The sequence below is a fragment of the Chroicocephalus ridibundus genome, chromosome 2 (genome assembly GCF_963924245.1).
Source record: "Chroicocephalus ridibundus chromosome 2, bChrRid1.1, whole genome shotgun sequence".
Lineage (NCBI taxonomy): Eukaryota > Metazoa > Chordata > Aves > Charadriiformes > Laridae > Chroicocephalus > Chroicocephalus ridibundus.
The window spans coordinates 103,306,960-103,328,473 of record NC_086285.1 but is presented as its reverse complement, the minus strand read 5'-3'; the positions used below and the strand labels follow the sequence as shown (position 1 = coordinate 103,328,473).

Here is a 21,514-nt window from a genome sequence, read left to right as displayed (position 1 = left end):
ACTTAAGGTATTAAGACACAAAAGTAGTAAATAAGTGACACACAAGACAGAGTAATTCTGGATTTAAAATTAAGTCACTCCAAGCCAGAAGTTGTACTCTATTATATCTTTTAAGCATTATCTAAATTATTCATAAGTATTAAGAAACAGTTAAAAGCTGAAATCAACTATTTAGGTTAGAAGAATGACCAACACGCAGCCTGCCTGTGCAGCTTGCTCTGGTCAGTCCTTAACCTGCCTTATTTGCTAAGAAGCTGGATACTAAGGCAAAAGGTTTTGTGATCTTCAGTCCCCATAAAAGAAAAACGCTAAGGAACACTCAAAAAAAAATGCAGTACTATAGGGATATATATAACGAGGTAGTGAAATAATGCTCCTATACACAAGAATAAATTGTGGTCTTTACACAATGTAACAGCCATGCGGTAAATTGTTTTTTATTAGTAGTGGTGGCCTACACTTAAAAAAACAACAAACACACCTTGAAATAAACACTGGAACTACAGAATATCAGCCACAGCTTTATAGAGCAGAAATGTTGCTAAACAAATTTGCACTATTGACCAAGTTACAAAGGAGATACAAGTGAATATTAAGATGTTGAAAGCCTGAAAAAGACAACGTGCTGGAAAAGACAACTCTTGAGAAGGCTGGAAAAAAACTACAGTTTTGATTAAAATTATGGCTTTAAGATTTTCATTATCAGCAAGGAATGCAAGCACAGAAAATTCAGGGTTACCTCCAAGGCATAAAGTATTTGTTGAAAGTTTTAGACGTATTTACTTGGTATATATTCCCTTTTATGAGTAACATTTTACAAAAGGATTCTGTATTTTCAACTGTATAAATGGTATTTGCAAACGGATCACCTAATGATACATTTACTACACAAAGAAATCCTGCAATAGTAGGCAGATTGTAGTGCAGACCTAAATAAAAGAACAGAAAGATTTTTTTTCTGAATATATTTGAAACAATGTAATAACTTTTCTGCGAAAACGAGATACAGGCAAATTGCATTCTTTTCAGACAAAAAGGTTTCGGATAAGGAATAAACATCTGTTTAATTTATGAGTTGCCTTTCTATGAACCACCAGGATCAGGACGATGCTTAACATGAGGAAAAACATAGCTGAACAAGCAAGATACTTAAAGCCCATCACTATGGGTTTCCATTGCTGCTATTTTTGGGGGGAACTTTTAAAATGCTCTCTTGACAGGTTTTGGTTATGTCATCAAGCATTCCCAGCTGCAAACAAGATACCAGGTATTTTTCCTCAACACTTCAAATCCTAATTGAGATTACAATGATGTAATTTGTTAGGTGATACATTAGTTCAGACAGCTAATTTTGATCATAGGCATTTAATACTTCTCTGCCATTTGCAATTCATATTTTCAAAGCTAAGGTATGCATATTCATTTAATAACGTTGCAAGATTCACACACGTAAGTGAATGCAGACATACAAAGAAAAAAAAAAAAATTCAAAATACTCACTTAAAATGTCGTCTATATTTCCACTATCTAGACTTGTTATTTCACTTCTTGTTGGATTAAAAAGCCAAGACACCTAAAAAGAGAATGCAAACCAGTAAGGTATGTAAAGTTTCAGCAATAAAGTAGTTACATATCCATGATTTTAAATGTTGCCGTTCAAAAGCTGGAGAAGAACAGTAAAATAATTGTAATTCAGTCAATGCACTTCAGAAGACAGCAGTACTACAAATACACAAATAAACGCTATTTACAGATAAAACTTACTTTCACAGTTAAAGCAGAATTGGCTGTGTATTCACATGATTCTCTATTACGTTGCCAGAAATGTTACAGGTAAATTTCGTACCTTTAAGAATAACTTCTATTCATAAATTCACTCTGAAGAAAGAATTGAAACCCCCACTTTAGCCACCTAACAATCTCACACAGCCCAGAAGGCTGTGGGCACAGCGGTTTCACTCAGAGACAAGTCATTCCTTCTGTCCCTTACAGGGCTTTTCTGGCTAAAAAGTTTCTCATCAGGTAAAGCTTGCAATTGCCTCCATTCTTATTGCTGTTTTAGAAAACCATTTCAGCATAGCTAACTCAACTAAGCTACAGTCTTCTGTCTCCTTCTGTATTTTTCCCTTGATGCTGCTTCAGTCCCAGCACACGATCAGCATATCAGACTGCAAAACCTGAGACACCATGTCAGCCAGATCATTCAATTACAAAGCAATGCACACATTATTCTTAATGCAACTACCACAGCGATACGCAGTTTTACAGAAGAGCACTCCCATATTGGCTGCAAAAGACGCAATTCCTTTATCTCAAAATGCAGTGGGGAAAAGGCAGGAAAAGTCACTGGTCTACCCCAGGTGAGAGAGATACCAGTGAGTTACAACTTATTTCTTTTGAGAGAGATAAGCGTGCAAGCGTTTGAGCGGGACAATACAGATTCTGGTCTGGGATCTGAACGTTCCCATCCAGAGCAACCTGGTGAGAAAGCCAGCACTTCTCTAAGCAGGGCCAGGGCTCGGACCACACACTCTGCTGAGATGCCTTCCAGCCTCATTTTCCATCAATCTATGGTTCCATTCATGGTTTCCATGATTCAGCTGACAGAGATGGCAGGAAAGGGAAAGGAAGGTTTTTTGGTAGAGAACTGACAGGAATGCACAGGTCAAGGAGCCAGGTAGAGACTGGCAATTCCCAATGATACCTGAAGAATTAGTCCTTGAACTGAGATGTGGTGGCACATGACATACACACCGTCAACGTTCCCGGAGCCTTAATTTACTCCTTGCACCTCCAAAGAAAATATGTCTATGGCTAGAGAGGCAGAGCTGATGGCTGCTTTTACCAAAGACACCACGGAAAAATGTAGCTGGAAGCATAAAGAGCATCCAAACAATGTCACATGGAGCAACTGGATACAAGGATCTAATGATACAAGGATCTCTCTATGGAAGAGCCCAAGACCTATCCTGGACCTATACTAGAACCATGACTACAAGCTGCAATTCCCCAGGGCACACTCATCTTTGACACTGGTTACAATTTCTCAAAAGCCTAATTCAATGTCAAATATCAAGTTTTCGAACATTTGTTGCAAGTGTATATCAAATATTGGCCTCTCAAAAACATCAGCCATGCGGTGGATGCCTGCTTTAATTAAGGCTAGCTTCAAAATTGTGGGAGACTTCTGCGGTGAGACACTATCATAGCTTGCCAACTATCACTGTAAATGACACATAGGGGAGACTTGCAGAATCATTTTCAATTCCTTCTGATTTATGGATACTAAACACCTTCCAGTGAAGAAGGCCACTGGGTAGCATATACACCCCATCTTACACTACAGGCCGAAAACACACTAGCCATTGTAATACAAAGTAAGTACCAGTGCTTCTCACTTGGTAATTGGATGACATATTTATATTATATGCAAGTCTAAGATCTGCGGTGGGGTTTCCACAGCCTTCCTGCAGCACTTAAACTGCCTGACACAGATGTCTGAATTGTGGCTTTAAGATGACTGTACAGAAACAAAACTAACGGTTGAGCTTTAAGGTCCATAGTCGAAACTAACAGCATAACGACACACAGTCTGCCAAAAATATACCTGATTAAGCAACCTATGCAACGCACAAGTTGTGGCAGGCCAGTATTGGGGAAGTTCCTTTGAAGATGCTGGTGCTGCTGACTGCTGAGCAGCAAGAAGGGATGACCCTGCCTCCAGTCTTTGCAGAGAGAAGCTACATAACCTGAGTCCATATCAGTCAGATTACCCGCAGATGAGTGACAGCAACTATCAGCGCAGATACCTCCCCATCATGCACGGGATGACGACTTCCATGGTGTTGCCATGGGGAGGTGCTGGTAGTAGTAGCTACATTTGTAGTAATTTGTCAGTTAATGAGCTGGCACGTTTTTTGTTTGTACGCACAGGCTGTTTTGTTGCAAGTGTTACATTAGGCATAACTTGTGTACAACTGAAGCAGTAGCCATGATTAACAACAACAGTTGGAATATTGCTCTAGGCAATAAAGGACAGTATAACTCAACATTCATTTAGTTGGCCGTCATCCGATCCTTCCCACAGGTTGTTGCAAACTCATCCAAGTTCCAAGGCTTCAGCTGCCCTGCAAGGTCTCAGGAACCTCTGATTGTACCCTTGAAGACCACTGAACTACTTCTCCTGCTTGTAATCTTGGGACAATGCTTGTTTAAACAGAAAATCCACACGAGCCTTTAAAAAGCAGGAACTTTTCAGCTGCTGCACACAGCTCTGCATCAGCATTAATACTCGGAAAGAATTTCCACAGTAGGTCTTGGTGAAACTATTTTCACAGGAGCTCAGCAGTCTGTAGCATCTAAACATACCAAACAGGTAAGGTACCAATTTCTAAAACCCACATGGCTTTTTCTAATACAATTTTACAGCACCAACACAAGTCTTATCCACCAGGATAAATTACACATAAATTAAACATTACCTAGATAAGCATATTATTTGCAATCAGGCAACCGGCTATGGTGTTCAGCAGATATACTTAAATAGATCAGGAACTGTAGTTTCATTTGTAGATTGCTACAATACACCTTAACTTGCAATGCAAATATTTAACTGCAAAATCAAAGCATAGGGCTTAGTAACCAATAAAATCATCTACTAGATTGTGCTATGTGCAGAAAAAGCAAATTAAAACTAATACTTCTTTATAGTATGAATAAAATTTTTTATTGCTTTCTTAACTCCTATTGTGGAAAAATGTGGTGCAAGCTGCATGTACTGAAATAAAGACTCCAAATGTCTTCATATATTGAAGGAGAAAATGAAATTAAGCTGTACATCCTGTTGCCCCTTTATATTAAACAGTAGTGGAAAAATATTGAGACTGAGAATGTCTTTACCCAAAAGTTGCACAAAACCTGAGGTAATGGAAACGCTTTTTCCACTAGAGGTATAAAAAATTCTATTTTGTCAAAATATATTCATAATCATGTTCTTAAACATTTTATACTGACTAAATAATTGTGGGTGCCAAAACCTTCACAGTAAGTAGATAGACTCAAGGGAAAAAAAGCATTCCTTGAAGAAATGTCAATAAATATGCAAGATTCACTTCAGCTGAAGCTTTCATAAAGGTATAATGCCTGTAAGGAAGAAAACACATTCTTTTGACCCAGTAATCTTCCTGTCCCATGAGATGCAAGAGGGTTTATGATATTACTAGTATTAATATTTAACATGAAGGAATACAAATTCTTATTTAAATTGCTAACAAGCCACACTGTTTTGAGAATATGTTCTGACCTTTGATGAGGCCTGTGCACAATACCCACGGGCAGAAAACAAGACATTTTTTAGGAAATAATTTCTGAATGTCAGCTACACACTTTATAAAACAGGTACTGAACATACGTTTTGAAAAGCATACTGGCTAAAAAAAAGGTTTCAGATTTTTTTACTTTTACATGCAAACTTTGCATTCCACTGGCCTACATCAGAAGGACACGTGGATGACTTCTCACATTTGCAACTGGGGAAAAAGAAATAATAATTTTCCAACTGACCTCACAAGATATCTACAAAGTCACTGAAGAAAACATCTTGCAAAGAAAATTCAAAAGGAAAATTGTGTATGTAAGTACACCTGAAAACAACTCAGGTTGCTGCCTTTATATTGGATAAAATTAGTTATATTTTTATATTTGTATTTTTTAAATGCTTAAACTACTAAAATCTGAAGGTAAAACTAAATAGTTATGAAAGAAGATTTAAAAAAAAAATACAGATATAGTAAACATTAAAATACTAGAAACTTGAACGTGAAACTGCACAAGTTGGATAAACATGTTTATAACCTACTCACAAGTGCTTCACACTAGAAAAATGACAAAACAAACTACAGACTAAAACAAATGAATGCAGAGAGCTTTCTATGCTTACAGAATGCATTGCTGATGGGAAGAAGTCAGGAATTGAACAATGCATTCACAAAGATAAAATTTAGCTCATATGGGGGGAGGGAAGAGGAGGAAATGGCACATGTATTTTTACCGTTCTGGTCCTCAGAAACCGTCAAATAAAGTAGGAATATATCAGCTCAGGTTCCTGGGAGTTTCTGAAGATAACACTGCTCATGTTGTTACTGGGCAGTTTATTTAGTACCGAAATCCTAGTATTTCTGATCCAGTTTTGATCCTCACTTGAAGTTAGCAATTCACTTAGCCACTTCTGCCAGGAGCCAGTACTAATTGCTTCTGAGGAGTAACTACAAATTAGCTGACATTTATTCTGATATTTTCTAATGAAATACCTCAAGGCACTGCCCGAAAGACAACATTATCCTCCTCTGACACATGGTGCAAGGCTACACAAGCAGCTGTACACAAAACAAAATGCCCGGACAAAACCTGTTCCGTTCACCTCCAAACAGCAGACCTCTGCCAGGCATCATATCTCCTTTCCAAAGATGAAATAAAAGCGCACCCAATTTCAGCTTGTCTTCTGCTGACTGTTGCTGCTCAATTGCCACCCCGCACATCCAATCTGTGAAGCGCACTGCTTATTCAGCAGATGTAGGTCAATCTTTTGTCAACATTTTACTCTTACCAGTTAGCGCTGTTAGTTCTTTAATTGCTAACTGGACGGAGAGACAGGCCTACAGGTTTAGTGGTATTTCTTTTCCAAGTTTATCACACTTTACACACCACTTTCTTGCAGAAGAGTTTAACAGTTTAACTGTGCACAATCTTAAAACTACAAGAAAAGGAAAAAAGCCAGGTCTGCTGCATTTTAGTTCTTCACGTCTTTATGTTATATTTCACATAATGAAACAGAGGCCCTCATTTCCAGAGCAAACTATCTGAAGAATACAGAAAATCTATTCTTGGAGCATTATCATTTCTAATTAGTACCACACCTGCAAGGCAGTCAACAAGAACAGCCTTCATTTTCACTTGCTAAACTTTCCATTTACCTTTTCCCCCTGCTGGGAAATCCTGAAGGCACATGACTAAACGATCTTTCTCCTTTACCGCAAAATCATTTTATGTTTGGCAACCAGCTCCAGCCGCCACCTAATCCAGATTGACGTGTCAAAGTTACTACCTGAAGTCCTAGCCCCACAGGACTCTGCGGCTGACTTTCAGTCCCCGAGTACCTTTTTCTTTATGCATGCCGCTAATCTGCTGCTGCTCTGAGGTCTGCATTAAACTCCTGGACAACAGGAAGCAGATGGGTTTACAGCCTGCTGTAAGATGATACAAATTGAAAGCAATCCCAGGAGACAGAAATGCTGAAGCTGACAGGCATTGTAAGAGCCCCTGAAGTTTGGCTTCAGAACCATCAATCAGGAGCATCTCACTGGCGGCGTTCCCAGAAGCCCTATAATGAACCACAAAGTTCAGAGCAGAGAGAGATAACAGTAAATAGAGAATGGTGGAGAAAAATTTAAAAAAGAACATCATTCACCTTCTCGGTGAGAGCAGTTCAACTCTTAATTGTCACTATTTGATTCCAGACTGTGCCTGATCATTTTCATAATTTTGACTAACTGCTGCCATCCCTGCTGATTAAGCAGGGTTTTTATTAGTTATGTAAGCTATTTTCGTTATAAGACTATGAGAGAAAACTATATTAGCTAAAAAACTAACTAATGGTCACTTCTGAGCTATATTTAAATTCAAGCAATTTTTAAATGGCTACCAAATTGGTACCAAAAAACATCCTTTTCCTATTATTTTCTCACAAGAGTCATATCTTAAATTTAATGAGGGAATGGATTTAATTTAATAAATTTAATAAATGTAATCAGCTCAACGGAAGCTACTGGAAATAGATTTAAGGACTGCAGTTACTAACTTCCATAAGAACAGAGACAAAAATATAACTACACTGAAATACAGATTTTTTTTTTATATATATATGTATATATATATATAAAGAAAACTAAACTTATTTCTTTAGCCTTGATAGACAGGTCAATTTTATAATGATTTATCCAAACAATGCTACAACTGCACAGAGCTAGGCAGAGAGACCACCATATTAAAAAGAAGTAGCGCGATTTTTTTTCCTCCACATATCTTGTCATCTACTCCCATTTTAAGTGTCTGGTGTTAATACTTGGTGTAGGCACATGTATTACATGTACCATTACATTATACATGAAGAACTTTTTGCCAATGAAAATGTTGGTAAAAAAATAAAATAAAAAAAAAAAAATCACAATTTATAACAGTATCTTTGAAATTCCAAATTATATTGATTTGACACTCCAAATCAGGAAAAAATACCTCACAGCTCCTGTGAGGTATAAAAAAATACCTCACAGTTCCTACAACTCAACACACAAGCAAAGGGGGTTGTAGGATTGTCGCGTATGACTGGGAAAGATTCCTAGCCGCAGAGATCTCTCAATGGCCTGTGACCACAGCACCGAAGGTTCCCAGATAAATGGGTAAGTTAACCTCGCAACAGTTTGTGAACTATTATTAGAAGACACAAGAGGTTCATTCAAGAAAATCCACTGCAGAAATGAAAAGTAAACCCCATTATCACAACGTGCAGTTCAATGCATTGCACTTTTTCCATACAGCTATTAGTAGCAGAACCTTGTACCCAAACACAATTTTAAAGCTTAAGTCTCTGGGCACAAACCTATGGATCATTGTCTTTTATAAAAATCTTAGGGCTCAAAAACTGACAGAAGGCGTGTCTAAAAAAATGTCACAGAGATGAGACCTGTAATTTATCTTCAGTTGAACTATTTCTAATTTTCAGTTATTTCTCTTGGCCTGGAGGGAAAAGGGCAATCTCCCGTCAGGGCCATAACACACTGATTTCCCTGTCTTGAACATCCACTTAGAGGCAACACAGCCCATATACCTACAAAAGTTGTAAACAGGTGTCTGAACAACTGTATTACTTCATGAATGTTTAGAGTGCTCCACATCCTCAGAAATATAAGCCTACCCTAAAGCCTGTTTCACAGCTTTAAAGCCCTGAATTCAGGTCCTCAGGAAATTACTGGAAACTCTGAATCTTTAGATACTAGAATTCCCCTGAAACTAGAATTCCCTTGAAAAAAAAGGTATAATTTGTGCAGCTTTTTAGGAAAAAAAACCCACAACCCCATGTTCTGATAACTCTTTCTCTCACATTGTCTACCAACTGCTCTGATTTTCTGGCAAGACCACAAGGATTCACTTTCGAATGAATAAAGCATTTAAAATACAAATGCAATCTCCGAAATGATTAGCACAAGTTAAGCAGCTGTTGCTGTATATGAAAGCCAGAAACCTCAGGTTTCTGAACTTGTTAAAGCTGTGATCCAGAAATAAAGGGTAGCTCGGTCTTGTCAAGGCTTTAATAAGGCCGGCTAAGTTTGCTGCCCATATTCAATGACTCAAGGAAAAAGGTCTGTGCTCTATTTTGGCCACTGATATTACACATAAAACCCATTACCAAAAACACTCATCATAGAGAGTGTGTACTCTTAACTCCATTCCTCATGTCACAGATCACATATGTAGCCTTGAAATGCAAATCATTTCTCAGTATTTTCCTCTGCATTTTAAGAGAAGTCAGAGCCATTTTTGCACTTAAAATATTTTGGAAATTATTTTGATGTGTAGCAATAGAGAATAAATTGTGAGTCGTATCATATAAACAGTTAAGGCTAAATAGAAGGCTTATTAGGAACTGTGTTTTAAGAGCCACACAGATTGTTACAGAAAGCACCATACCATCCCGTTACACACTATGATCTTCTACGGTCTTTCCTGTGCCCTTTATTCTAGTCTTTAGACACAGGGCCACCTCAGAACAAGAAATTAGAATGATTTATTTTAAATAACATATACATGTATGTTTTGTTCATTCTTGGACTTGCAATGAAAATGGATATTAAAATGAAATCAAAACTTTTATGGTGTTCTGTGGAAGGAGTAGACACAGAGTTCAGACTCTTCTTTAAAGCATAATCTTGGAGGAAGAAACTGGAAGCAGACATAGTGTTTCACAAGAAACAGTTATTTTCTATGTCACGTGAACGTCTGCTACCTTGGAATAATCTGCAAGATTGAACATATAAATGGATAACGGAATTTTCCGTATTTGCTCCCTACACCCATTCTACTGCTTTAAAAATAAAGCACAATTTCTATTTTAGTAGATTTTAATATATATTGAGATTAGTGTTCAACAAGACAAACTTATTTCAAGCAAAATGCTCAATTTCAACACCTACTCACTTTTGGCTGCTTATGTTTTTATAACCGTATCATCTATTTGCAATACTGCGTACCTTCTCATTCTTCTGCTCCAAAACATCAAGCTATCTCTTTGTGGTATCAAGAAAGGTGGGAACTTTAAGCAAAGACAAGCCTGTTCAGTTTTACCTTTCAGGCTAGAACTCGTTTTAAAAGTAGGTATGAATTACTGAAAGCAACCGCTCAAATGGAAAAATAAGAGCTATCATAAACACGTATAAACTAGCCCTCCATGACAGAAATACTGAAGCAGCAATTTAGATAAAATAGAAAGTGCAGCCTTGGAGAAATCTGCATTTCACATATTCTTATGAGCAGTTAAAGATGAAATACCACAATCCTGTGGCTCCAGAGGTGCAGGATCCACACTGCTTTAAACCAGGCAGCTGAGGCATTGGGTTAAAATAAGGCAGCGGAAGTGACAATTAGACAAACAAAATACTTAAGTGAAAAATACAGTTTAGGGTCATTATCTTCACCTAATCCACCCAAAGGGAAGCAAAACATACCGGTCTAACTGCCACTCTGAAGACAACATAAGGGAAGACAAGTGGACAAACCAGACTCTGATAACACTGTTTAAATTGTACTGATCACATTAGTGCTGCTGCCTATTTGTACTGCCGAATAACAAAATCGGTTTGAGAGCAAAGAAGCACAGCCAGATTGATTTGGCTCATCTTTGTTTCATGCTGAAGGCAATGACGATTAGAACTAAACAATGGAGCAACAATCTCAATGCAGAGCAGCAAGTGTGCAGATGACAATTAGCAGTTCAAGTTAAATTCTTACCCTCTTCTAGTTTTAGAATGCCATGGTCATGCTCCACCCTGCAATCTCAGCCAGAACTAACCCACACATGAATACGCATGCAGCCACCCCCATTTGTTAACCTCAGATCTATAGCTTTTAGCAATAATACCAAAATACTTTTCAGCAATAAAATAATAAATAAAAGTAAACTAAAATTAAAAAATTAAATAAACATTAAAAAATAAACTAAGACCTTCCTTGTGCTACAGATTTTTTTTCTTCCTTCAGCATGATTGAGATGCCACATTTCCTCAGATTACCTCCTAATATTTCAGCAGGAGGTTAAGGGTTTCTACAACTATCAAAAGACAACTACAGCACTTTGTGACACAGCTGTCTGCAGCATACAAAGCATTTGTCCATATATTAAAACCGTTTGAGACATTAAAACTGTTTGAGATTCAGTCCTGCGCGGCTGCTGCTCCTCCCTCTTTTTCTGGGGAATCCAAATGAGGACCTTAGAATTTCAGAATTACAAACTTTCTAAAAATACAATGGCGTTTTGTTGCCTCAGCTTCCCATTCCCTTAACATCAGAAATTTGAACTTTAGAATAAATCCATTTAAAAAATCATCTTAATTTGTACTGCTTTTGTTATTTTCTTTTCTGCATTCCAGACAAATTTGTGACGCACACTCCACAAATTTCCATTCTACAGATGCAAACTACCAATCATAGTATATGAGAGCTCACTGGCAATCCATTAGCTTCTCTCTATCAAATGCTTTGCCTCAATTTTTAGGTTAGTATTTGTTATTTGCTACCTTAAAATGACATATAAGAGGATAAGGGATAAGATCTTTCCAAATTCACAGTAATAGAAATACTACTCCACAGCCGCATTCTAATTGATATGTTGGCATTGGAAAAATCTCCCAATATAAATGAGGAGATGTCCTGGTTTGAGGACAAAACCACAACAGGGGAACAAAAAAAAAAAAGCAGATACATTTTACAATTAATCCATTGGCTATCTTCTACAGGGGAACATTGATTAAAGCAATGTTGCCTAGATCTGAAGAGAAAAATTCACCTTTTGGACCACATCTGCATGTAGCTTGAAGAATGAGTGGCTAATTTCAGACTGCATAAAAGCTATTTTCTTTCTACCCTAAACAGCTGCTAAGGGCCTGTACGTATGCAGTCAATCTACCCTGGATAAGTCTGGACAGCAGAAGAGTAAATAATGCAGAGGACAGGACACACCACATGTTTTGAAATGCACAAAAGAACGTAACACAGAGATATTCCATTGCTGGTTTACCTCCCCCAAGGAATATTAACCCTGCCAGCTTCGGGCCGACTCCCACAAAAATATTCAAGCAAGTATTCCAGACTGGTCCTAAAAATATCAAAACATTCACATGGTGCAGTGCTTGAACTGGTAGCGAGTATCAGACACGCAGTCTCTGTAATTAACCAGCTCCATGTAGCGAGCTTACTGTTCTCACAGAGAACTGCTGCAACCAAAACTGTTACTAAAATCCTCAGCAAGGTATCATAGCTGTGTACTGGATTATTTTCAAATAACATTTAATAGCTATGTAATACTAATTATATGTACATATTTGCTCAGTTTAACAAGTTCTGCTGGCCTATGTTGACAGAAAAAAAATATATTAAAAAAGAAAAAAAAGAAAGAGTCCTCTCCCCCCTGCAATGATAGGTTCTTAACCAAAGCAGTTTTAAATGTCATTCAAAGGTAATTCCCAAGAGGACCATACACTAGCTGAGCTCCCTTCACTAATTAACGGATCATTAGTTGGAAAGAACCCCTAACTGTTCACCCTCTGCACCACATACTGTCTTAATTACCTTTGTGAAGCAACCAATTTGTCTTTCAGTCATTTTGTCCAAAATCCCAAGTGAATTGACTCAACAGGGAGAAGAAGAAAAAAAGAAAAAAAAAAGTATTTTCATACACACATTTATGAAAATCCATAATTTTTATGGCTGGCAAAGAATTTAGGGCTAAGTGTTTTCATCAAGATTTAAGAAAGGAGATTGCAATAAATTACAAGAAACAGAAGTGATAGTGACTAAAGAAACAAAAAATGCTTCTTGGGATTACAAATGTGGATACATCATTGAAAAGCTTTCTCTTTGTAAAGCTTTTGAGAAAGTTAATTATTTCATCACTTCGTAATCAAGACAGCTACGGGAAACAGCAAAACACTACCACAGCTGCTGTTTTCTTTTTCGAGACCATTGGAACAGGCACCTATTCCTTGCCTTTCAAAATACTTCCTTGCAGAGTTCCTAATGAACAAATTCTCTCCGTGTTTATGCTCAATCGCTACAGGAATCCACTTGCAGACAAAAACTTAAGCTTTACTGACAGTTATCTTACAGCAAAGATAAGACTGCTTTTCTTCTCCCCAATTAAAAAAAAAAATCTATAAAAATAATAAAAAAAAAAGACCTGACATCCTTACAGACTTTTTTTTTTGGATGCACCTCAATGAAACACACATGGAAACCAGGGGACATGCTGGCTGCAAAAAGTATGCCAAGGAACCAGGTTGTTTACTAGACTCTATTTCTAGGGCTTTACCTTCTGCTCAGGTTCCTGCTTCGCGAACAACATTTAGAATACAAAGTTTCAGTGACTAAAGAAATGGATGCCACAGAGAGATCTTCCTTTGAAACTGAACACAGCAAACCATATACCTGGAATCTCCCTGTCGGTTAGGATATCCTTGATTTTGGTCCTAAAGTGAAGCAGCTGGGAGACTCCAGCACATTAAATGTGGTAGGAGACAAGTCATTGGGATAACCAGCGTTTCATTTCATTGCCACTACTACTGAAACTTTCAGATACTGGTCACCAATGACTGGGTCTCACAATAATTCCCATCTATAATCTACTACAATACTTATTTTTTTTAAATAGAAAAACGTACCTTGCAGAACCCTGGAAAAAAGTGACAAGATCTGAAGACACTCAAATCTCAATAACAGTTCAGTCCGCTCATAGAACATGGCTCTGAAAGCCAAAAGGGCCCATGAGAGCCTGTTGATCTTCAAGGGCAACCTCTTCAAAGCACAAAAACAATCTACTCCACTGTGCAGAAAGTAGGTATGGCAGAAGACCTACATGGGTTAACACAGAATTTCTGGATGAGGTGGGGTTTTTTTATTGTTTGGTTTTGTTTGTTTGTTTATAAAAAAGTAAGCAGAAGGTAGAAGTAAGAAAATACATACTTGCCAGGAGTATAGAAACATTGCTTAAGCAGGCAGGATGAAATTGGAAAAGCCCAAGCTTAGCTGGAGTTGAAACTTCAGAGGGTTGTTAAGAGTAACACGGAGGGTTTCTACAGGTATGCTGGCAACAAAAGGAAGACTAAGGAAACTGTAGGCTTGCTGCCGCTCAGCGACACAGTGACAAAGGACATGGAAAAGGCTTAGACAGTCAGTGTTGTCTTTGTCTGATTTTCTACTGATGAGGTCTGAGCCTAGCAGTGGAGTACGAGGGAAGAGAAGCTTTACCCACGTGAGTGGAAGACCAAGTTAGAAAGCTCTTAAGCACACTGGACATACACGGAGCCATAGAAACAACTAAATGCATCTTCCTGGGTCTCCAGAAGGATTATGGAGGCAAATTTCCTTTCAAGAAGCCACATCCACCCAGCATGGATTTAGAAAGAGTAAATCAATCAGACTGTTTTCTGTAGTGAGATGATTAGCTCTGTAAATGAGAGAATAATACTGGACATTGTTTGCCTTGACTTTAGAAAGCTTCTAACACAGTGTCTCAAGGTATCCTTAGATCTAAATTGGTGACATATGAACTGAATAAGTGAACTATAAAGTGAGTGACACAGCAGCTGAATTGCTGAGCTCAAAGGGCTGTAACCAAAGATACCACGTCCAACTGGTCTCTGACGGAGTTCCTCCAGATCAATACTAGGTGTTAGAAGGGTTGTCTTTACTAATGACCAGAACGATGGAACAGAATGCTCCCTCAGCAAACTTCCTGAGGATAGTGAACTGGGGGAAGTGGCTTACATGCTAGAGGGGAGACCTGCTATTCTCTCAGTTGGCTGGAGAAATGGCCTGACAGAAACCTCACGAAGTTCAACAAAGGCAAAGTCCTGCATCTCAGGTGGAATAACCCTGTACAGGCTGGGAGCCAACCACTTAGAAAACAGCTTTGCAGAAAAGGTCTCGGGGACAAGCTGAACAGGAGTCAGCTGTGTGCCCCTTACAGCAAAGGCAACTGCACACTGGGCTGCATTAGCAAAAGTACAGCCAGCAGGCCAAGGGAAGTGATTCTTCTCTTTCATTTGGCACTTGTGGGACCACATCTGAAGGATTCTGTTCAGCTTTGGGATTGCCTGTATGAGACAGGCATTAACATAACGTGAGTGAAGTCCAGTGGATGGCTACCAAGATGAACAGCAGCTGGAGAATAGGGTATACAAGGAAGGGCTGAGACAACTGCATTTGTCCAACTACAAGAAGAGGAAGCCATTACCACTGTTACCAATGACCTAGTTGGAGGTTATAGAGAAGGCAGAGTCAGATTCTTCTCAATGATGCACAGTGATCAGACAAAAGGCAACGGACACAAGCTGCAGCTCCAAATAGATTTTTTTCAGATAAAACTTTCAACAAAGATTTGATCAAACACTAAAACGAGTGCCCAAAGAAGTTGTAGAACCTCTATCCTTGGAGATACTCAAATCTCAACTGGGTAAAACCCTTAGCAACCCCATCAAAGTTAGTCTTGCACTGAGCAGGGAGTAAGACCAGATGACCCTTAGAGGTCCCTTCCAATTTAAATGATATAACTTCCAGTGGCAATCAAACCCTAAAACTCTACAACTTGACCCTATCAGGTGCATGCAGTGAGACTCACAATACTCCTGTATTGTGAGTACCCTTTAGCAAGCTCTGTTGCTAAAGTCAAACTAACATAGATCACGAACAAGGGAAGAAACCCCAAAACATTTACTGTCCTCAGTGCTTTCAGTGCTTTTTAAGATACAGACCACTGCACTGCATTTTGCTTAGTGCCAGTGCAGCCAACAAGATAACATTTGTGTTCTATCAGCTAGACAAAGAGCAGATCTTGTGGATCGCTACCAGGTTAAAGGTGTGTGTGCATGCATGTGAAGGAGTTTCCAGGTTTGGTTAATTCCTAGAAGAGGCTGCAAGTAACGTGCTTAACTGGAGGGCACAGTACTGGAACTTTGCACACATTTTAATGGCATGAATGGCTCTCAAAGGGTGTATTATGAGAGTAGTCAGTTTCTTAGTAGTAGCATACATGAAAAAAGAAAAAAAAATATGGAACACTCTTGCAATATATCTGGTCACTTTTTGTAATCACCAAAGCATAATTTAATATGGACAGGATCCTACAACTGGTATGGTGAAATACAGCATCCTCAGCTGGCATCAAAAAAAAAAAAATATTCTGAGTTTGTGCTGAGTATAGCCATGGCTTTACAGAATAACCTTTAACAATGTAAAATGAAATACCCTAGAGATGGTAAATTTAAAAAAATAAAGTTAAACAAACTTTAAAAAAAATCTCAGTTATAAACGTTTTTATTAAATCAGGTTATATGAGCAGTTGGCTTTACTAACAATTTTGAAAAAGAAAATTACGTATGTTTCCACCAATGGTTGGCATGCTTCTGACGAACAAAGACATACTGGGGAGGAAAGAGGTGCAAAGGCAGAACTCTCAGAAGGAAATCTGATCTCACTTTGTTTCTAAAATGCACCTGCCTTCCTCTAGTTCTCAGGGGAGCTCTCTCCAATTCAGAGTTTTAGAAGAAAACGTTCCTTAGGCTCTGACATCAATACCATATATTGCTTCTGCTTACATTCCCAATGTTCCTATGTGCCTCCTCTAAATCACTAAGAACTCACTCTCAAACAAGGTGGGGGGGTAGGGAACCTATTGCTAACGCATCCAAAACTACTCCATTCTTGAAGTGCACATTACTTGAAAATATCTCTAGACTCTCTGGAAGACCTTTTGAAGAAGCTCTGGTGTAAAATTTACAGCATATTTGTATACTTGCTCTTCACACAAGAAAACTCCCTTCAAGCAAAAAAAGTATATGGAAAGTGAGGCTTACAAAAGAGCCTGCAAGGCGAACAACTGGTCCTCCTGAATAGCAGACTTAAGGATTAAGTCTTTCAAAATAAATAGGTTTGATTAAAACACAGGGGATAACCTCTGCGCATGTATAAGAATAATTGGTGGTAATTCTGCTTTTCCAAGAAAGCAGTATGAGGACCAGTCTCTTTAAGAAAGCTGTCCTGCAAAAAAAAAAAAACAAAACAAAACAAAACCAAACCCAAAGCAGATTATAGAAGAGAACAGTAAGGATATCAAGTGAAAATGAAGGAGTGTATCACCACAGAGTTCTTCAGATGCCAGCAACAGGATCTCTGACGTCCTACTGTCAATAACGGATTTATACATTTTCCAGCATTGTCTGTGTCTTCTGTTTGAAGAATCAATTCAGCTTCTCCTCTCTTCCCGCCTGAGCACTCCAAGCAGGAAACGTGGCCATCATACGGCATAGCAAGAATGCAATTCTTCATAACAAGAGTCTAAGCTTTCCCTACTCCTCCCTGTCCCCAAGCCTAGAGAAAGGTCCTCAGTTCACTAGTATTTCACTCTTTAGAGGGCATGACAGATGATGGACAACTCAGAACCCCCATGCTACTCTTGCTGGGAGCCTCTTTCATTGTATAAGGCTCAGTGGCCTAAAATTTGCCTGTAACTACAATCTTTGACTAATCCTCAAATTCAGAATGTTACCTTTTGAGCATGATTTCCAACTATAAAATTTGTTTGTTAATACATACGCAGAGAGAAGCAAATGCACAGAAATATGCTCTATACATAAGATGTACAGAGAGTTCAACTTCTCTTTGGGCAACTTACTACAGCATTTAACATTAAAAGACATAATTTTATTTCCTTTTACTTTTACTATTTGGGTACTTGATGTCTTATTAACAAGACATGAAAGGCAGTGGCAGTCAAACAAGAAACAGAAATATTACCCTACAGTATGTTTTCCAATTAGAAGTTTAATATGGAATTCAAAAATTCATTGACTAGTGCCTCTTCTAAGTTACTGCTCCTAACAGCTGCAGTTGCATTGTTATATGCGTAGTATTTTGAACGTGTCACTAAAAATATAAAAAATTAAAGTGTAAGACCAACTGTAACACTAAATATTATCTGTTAATGATAAACTGCGTCAACTTATAGGGAAGAGCACACATAGATAGTGGGGCTACTGACTCATAAATGGAACATACACCAGGCTTCCGTAATAACCCCAAGCAAACAGAAGATACTACTTATTAAAAAACTAGGTAAGCTTTAAGACTCAGAAAACACTCCAACATTTCACATTCTCAGAGTATGTGAGGATGAATAGGCTCTTCCAAAGGTGTTGTTAAATATGTTAAGAAGCAGCTGTTCTCAGCTTGTCCATGACACCCTTCCAAACAAGCTACAAATAAAACGTGTAGTAGTGGTGTTTTGAAACTTAATAAACCTCCACAGATTGAAGTGCAAGAATTGGGAAATCCTTCTACAGTTGTTTGAGAGAAAGGGCGGGGGGGGGAAGAAAGAAGAAAAAAAGAAACCACAGAGTACTTCCCCCTTCATTTCCCTCACTATCAGTTGGTGGTTTCCTCTAGTCACATCTATTCCTCAGGAACACTGTGCATGAGCCCCCTGGTCATGTACTGAGCAATATGACAAACGTCTTACACATGCAGAAGAGGCATATGCAATAGTGTCTTGTTCTAGAATTTTCTTTATAGGCAATGCATACACATCTGCAAGTAGAGGCAAACATACAGAATGATCGGTTAGAGTAAAGCCAAAGAACCACACCTTGCCTTAGAGGAGAACGTGATGAGCCACTGTCCCGTCAGCATTTATTCCACTGTCTTGGATTCATCTTAAAAATCTGTCCTACCCAGTATTAAGCCATATACCAACATGGCAGAAACATCTTAATCTACAAGTACAAGGGGCCACACGACATTACTATGCATTTCTTATTTCAGTCTTGCAATCAGCTGTACACGGCATGCGCTTATCCAAAAGTCTGGAGATGTAAGTAATTTCTTTTAACTTCATTGCTATTACTAAGCAAGACCAGCTTAGTAAGCTGTTTTCACAGCTACATATCATTGTATTCTGTTCCGGGAATCACTGATGTAACACTAATAAGCTCACTTATCCATAAAATATGCCAACTGCCATGCTCAAAGAGGCTCTGCTAGATGGCATACCTTTTGGATGCAGAGCAGAATGTTCTCCCAAACCTTACCTACCAAGATCAGTTATGTTGTTGGTCTTAAGTATTCATGGCTGTTGGTATGAAGGAAAACAAAGTTACCAGAACTTTAAAGCCAATCTGGTACACCCTACCAGTTTCTCTGAATCCCATGATAAAACAGACACCGTACTTTGTACAAGAGTTTTTCAGCTATTTTAAAGAAAACAGAGCCCTCCCACTCCCAGTCTGCTAAGGACAACTTTTCCAAAACTCTTTAACAAATCTACTGAATAGAATGATTCATTGGTTTGATCCAAGTATGTAACTAGGTACCTCAACACAGCGCCATGTCTGACATGATGATGAAGAATTACACAGATAACATTATATGTTTTATTTTTTTAAAAAACAACTCTGACCTGTATTCTTCTTGAGCTTTTATGCATATAGGTCCTTTTAATCACATGATAAATTGGTTTAAGTGACCCATACACAAAGAAACAGCAACTAGAACATGGGGAAATTTCATATCTTAGCCATTTCCTATTTTGCAGTTGGCACACATAGCTCTAACGGATGCATATTAAATTTGCATTGATCAACTGTACCATGAAGAAAGAAAAATGCTTTCATTAACTCATGGCCACTTGTTCAAACTTGTATTTGCTCATTTAAACGACATTTTAAAACAGTACACACTCCTTGTTTTTGTTCATTGGAGTTTGTACTTAAAACAATGGTAAAAGCCAACCTAGCACATAGGCAACATTCTTGTTGTTTTAACACACAGATATGACTGGAAAATACTAGGTTCTTTACTTTAGTCTGTCATATAGCGAGCTAACACACTGTAAATAGTCATCTATATATAAACATTTCAAATATATTTTTTCAGACCCTACCAATCACATATATTTACTAACTGTGCAGTAAGTTTATATTTTAACCAGAGCTTATCCAGGTAGAAGTGCACATTTCAAAGGAATAGCAAGTGCTTCTTCTGTTCAATAAGTATTTGTCCTCACATTTCTATTAATTCTTTCATTAATAGCTATATTATTACATACTTCCCTTTGGATCCCCAAAGCTGTCTACCATTACCTCCAATTATTCCTTCATTTGCTGGCCAATTTTACTTTTCCAAATGTTTAAAACAGATAGATTAAACACATTAGTATCTTAAAACCAAACTGTATTAAACTTATTCACACAAGTCCCCTTTAGGTCTGCAAGTCACTTATGCTTCAAAAGGCCCAGAATCTGCCCTAATACAATTCTGGAAAAGTAAGAATCACTACATCAACCTGTTAAAAAAAAAAAAAATATATATATATATGACACAGACAGCTTATCTCCACAAAGCACACGCATCAGTGATTGAGTTTCTGTGTGTGCAAAGGCTGAAGGTGGTTCAAGTCATGCATGCAATGCCAGCCTAAAAAAAAAATATATATAATAATGCTGTAGTCTGACAACTAAAGATAAATGTGGCGACGGTGCGAGGCAGCTTGGGAACTTTTCCTGGCTTCGGCCAGGGAGCTGGGACCGGGTCACTTGGCCACCGGCGAGCTCACAGAAAGTGGGCACAAGCAGCCCCGTCCTCGCCGGGGCCGGGGAACCCGCTCCCACCCGTTGGAGGGCGGCTGCACCGAAACGCGGGCGACAAGCGGGACACCGGAGAGGCACCATTGAGGCCGTTGACTCCCGGCAGCCCCTCCCGAGGGGGCCCAGGGCCCGCTCCCTCCCCCCGCTTTCCCTCTTCGGGAACCGAAGAGGAGAGGCACGACACGGGCCTTCTCCGCCGAGGAGCCGGGGCCGGGCCCCACCGCCCTCCAGGCCGATGCCCCGGGCCCGCGGCGGCTCCCGAGCGCCGAACCCAGGCCCGGCCCCGCCCCGCCGCCGGCCCGTTCCGGGTCCGCAGCCTATCAGCCTCGGCCACAACACCGGGCTCCTCCAACCGGGGACCGTTCCCGCTGCCGCCGCTCGCCTCCCTCCCCTCCCCCGCCGAGCAGGTGCCGGCGGAGCGGCCCCCGGTGGGACGAGGGGCGGCGGGGCCGGGGCAGGGCACCCAGCCCTCCGACGCGGGGCGGGCGGGAGGAGGCTAGCAGCTAGGAGCGAAGAAGCCCCAAGGCCCGCCGGCCAGCTCAGGCCGGTGCTCCCGC

At 39.2% G+C, this 21,514-nt stretch overlaps 1 protein-coding gene across 1 annotated transcript in view; it reads right to left on the bottom strand.

Moving 5' to 3' along the window:
• Positions 1–21,514, bottom strand: part of ERP44 (endoplasmic reticulum protein 44) — a 49,289-nt gene that overhangs the window by 27,505 nt on the left and 270 nt on the right. The window contains exon 2 of the mRNA XM_063326365.1: positions 1,501–1,573. Coding sequence (XP_063182435.1) covers positions 1,501–1,573 — 73 coding nt within the window. The remainder of the gene's footprint in view (positions 1–1,500; positions 1,574–21,514) is intronic.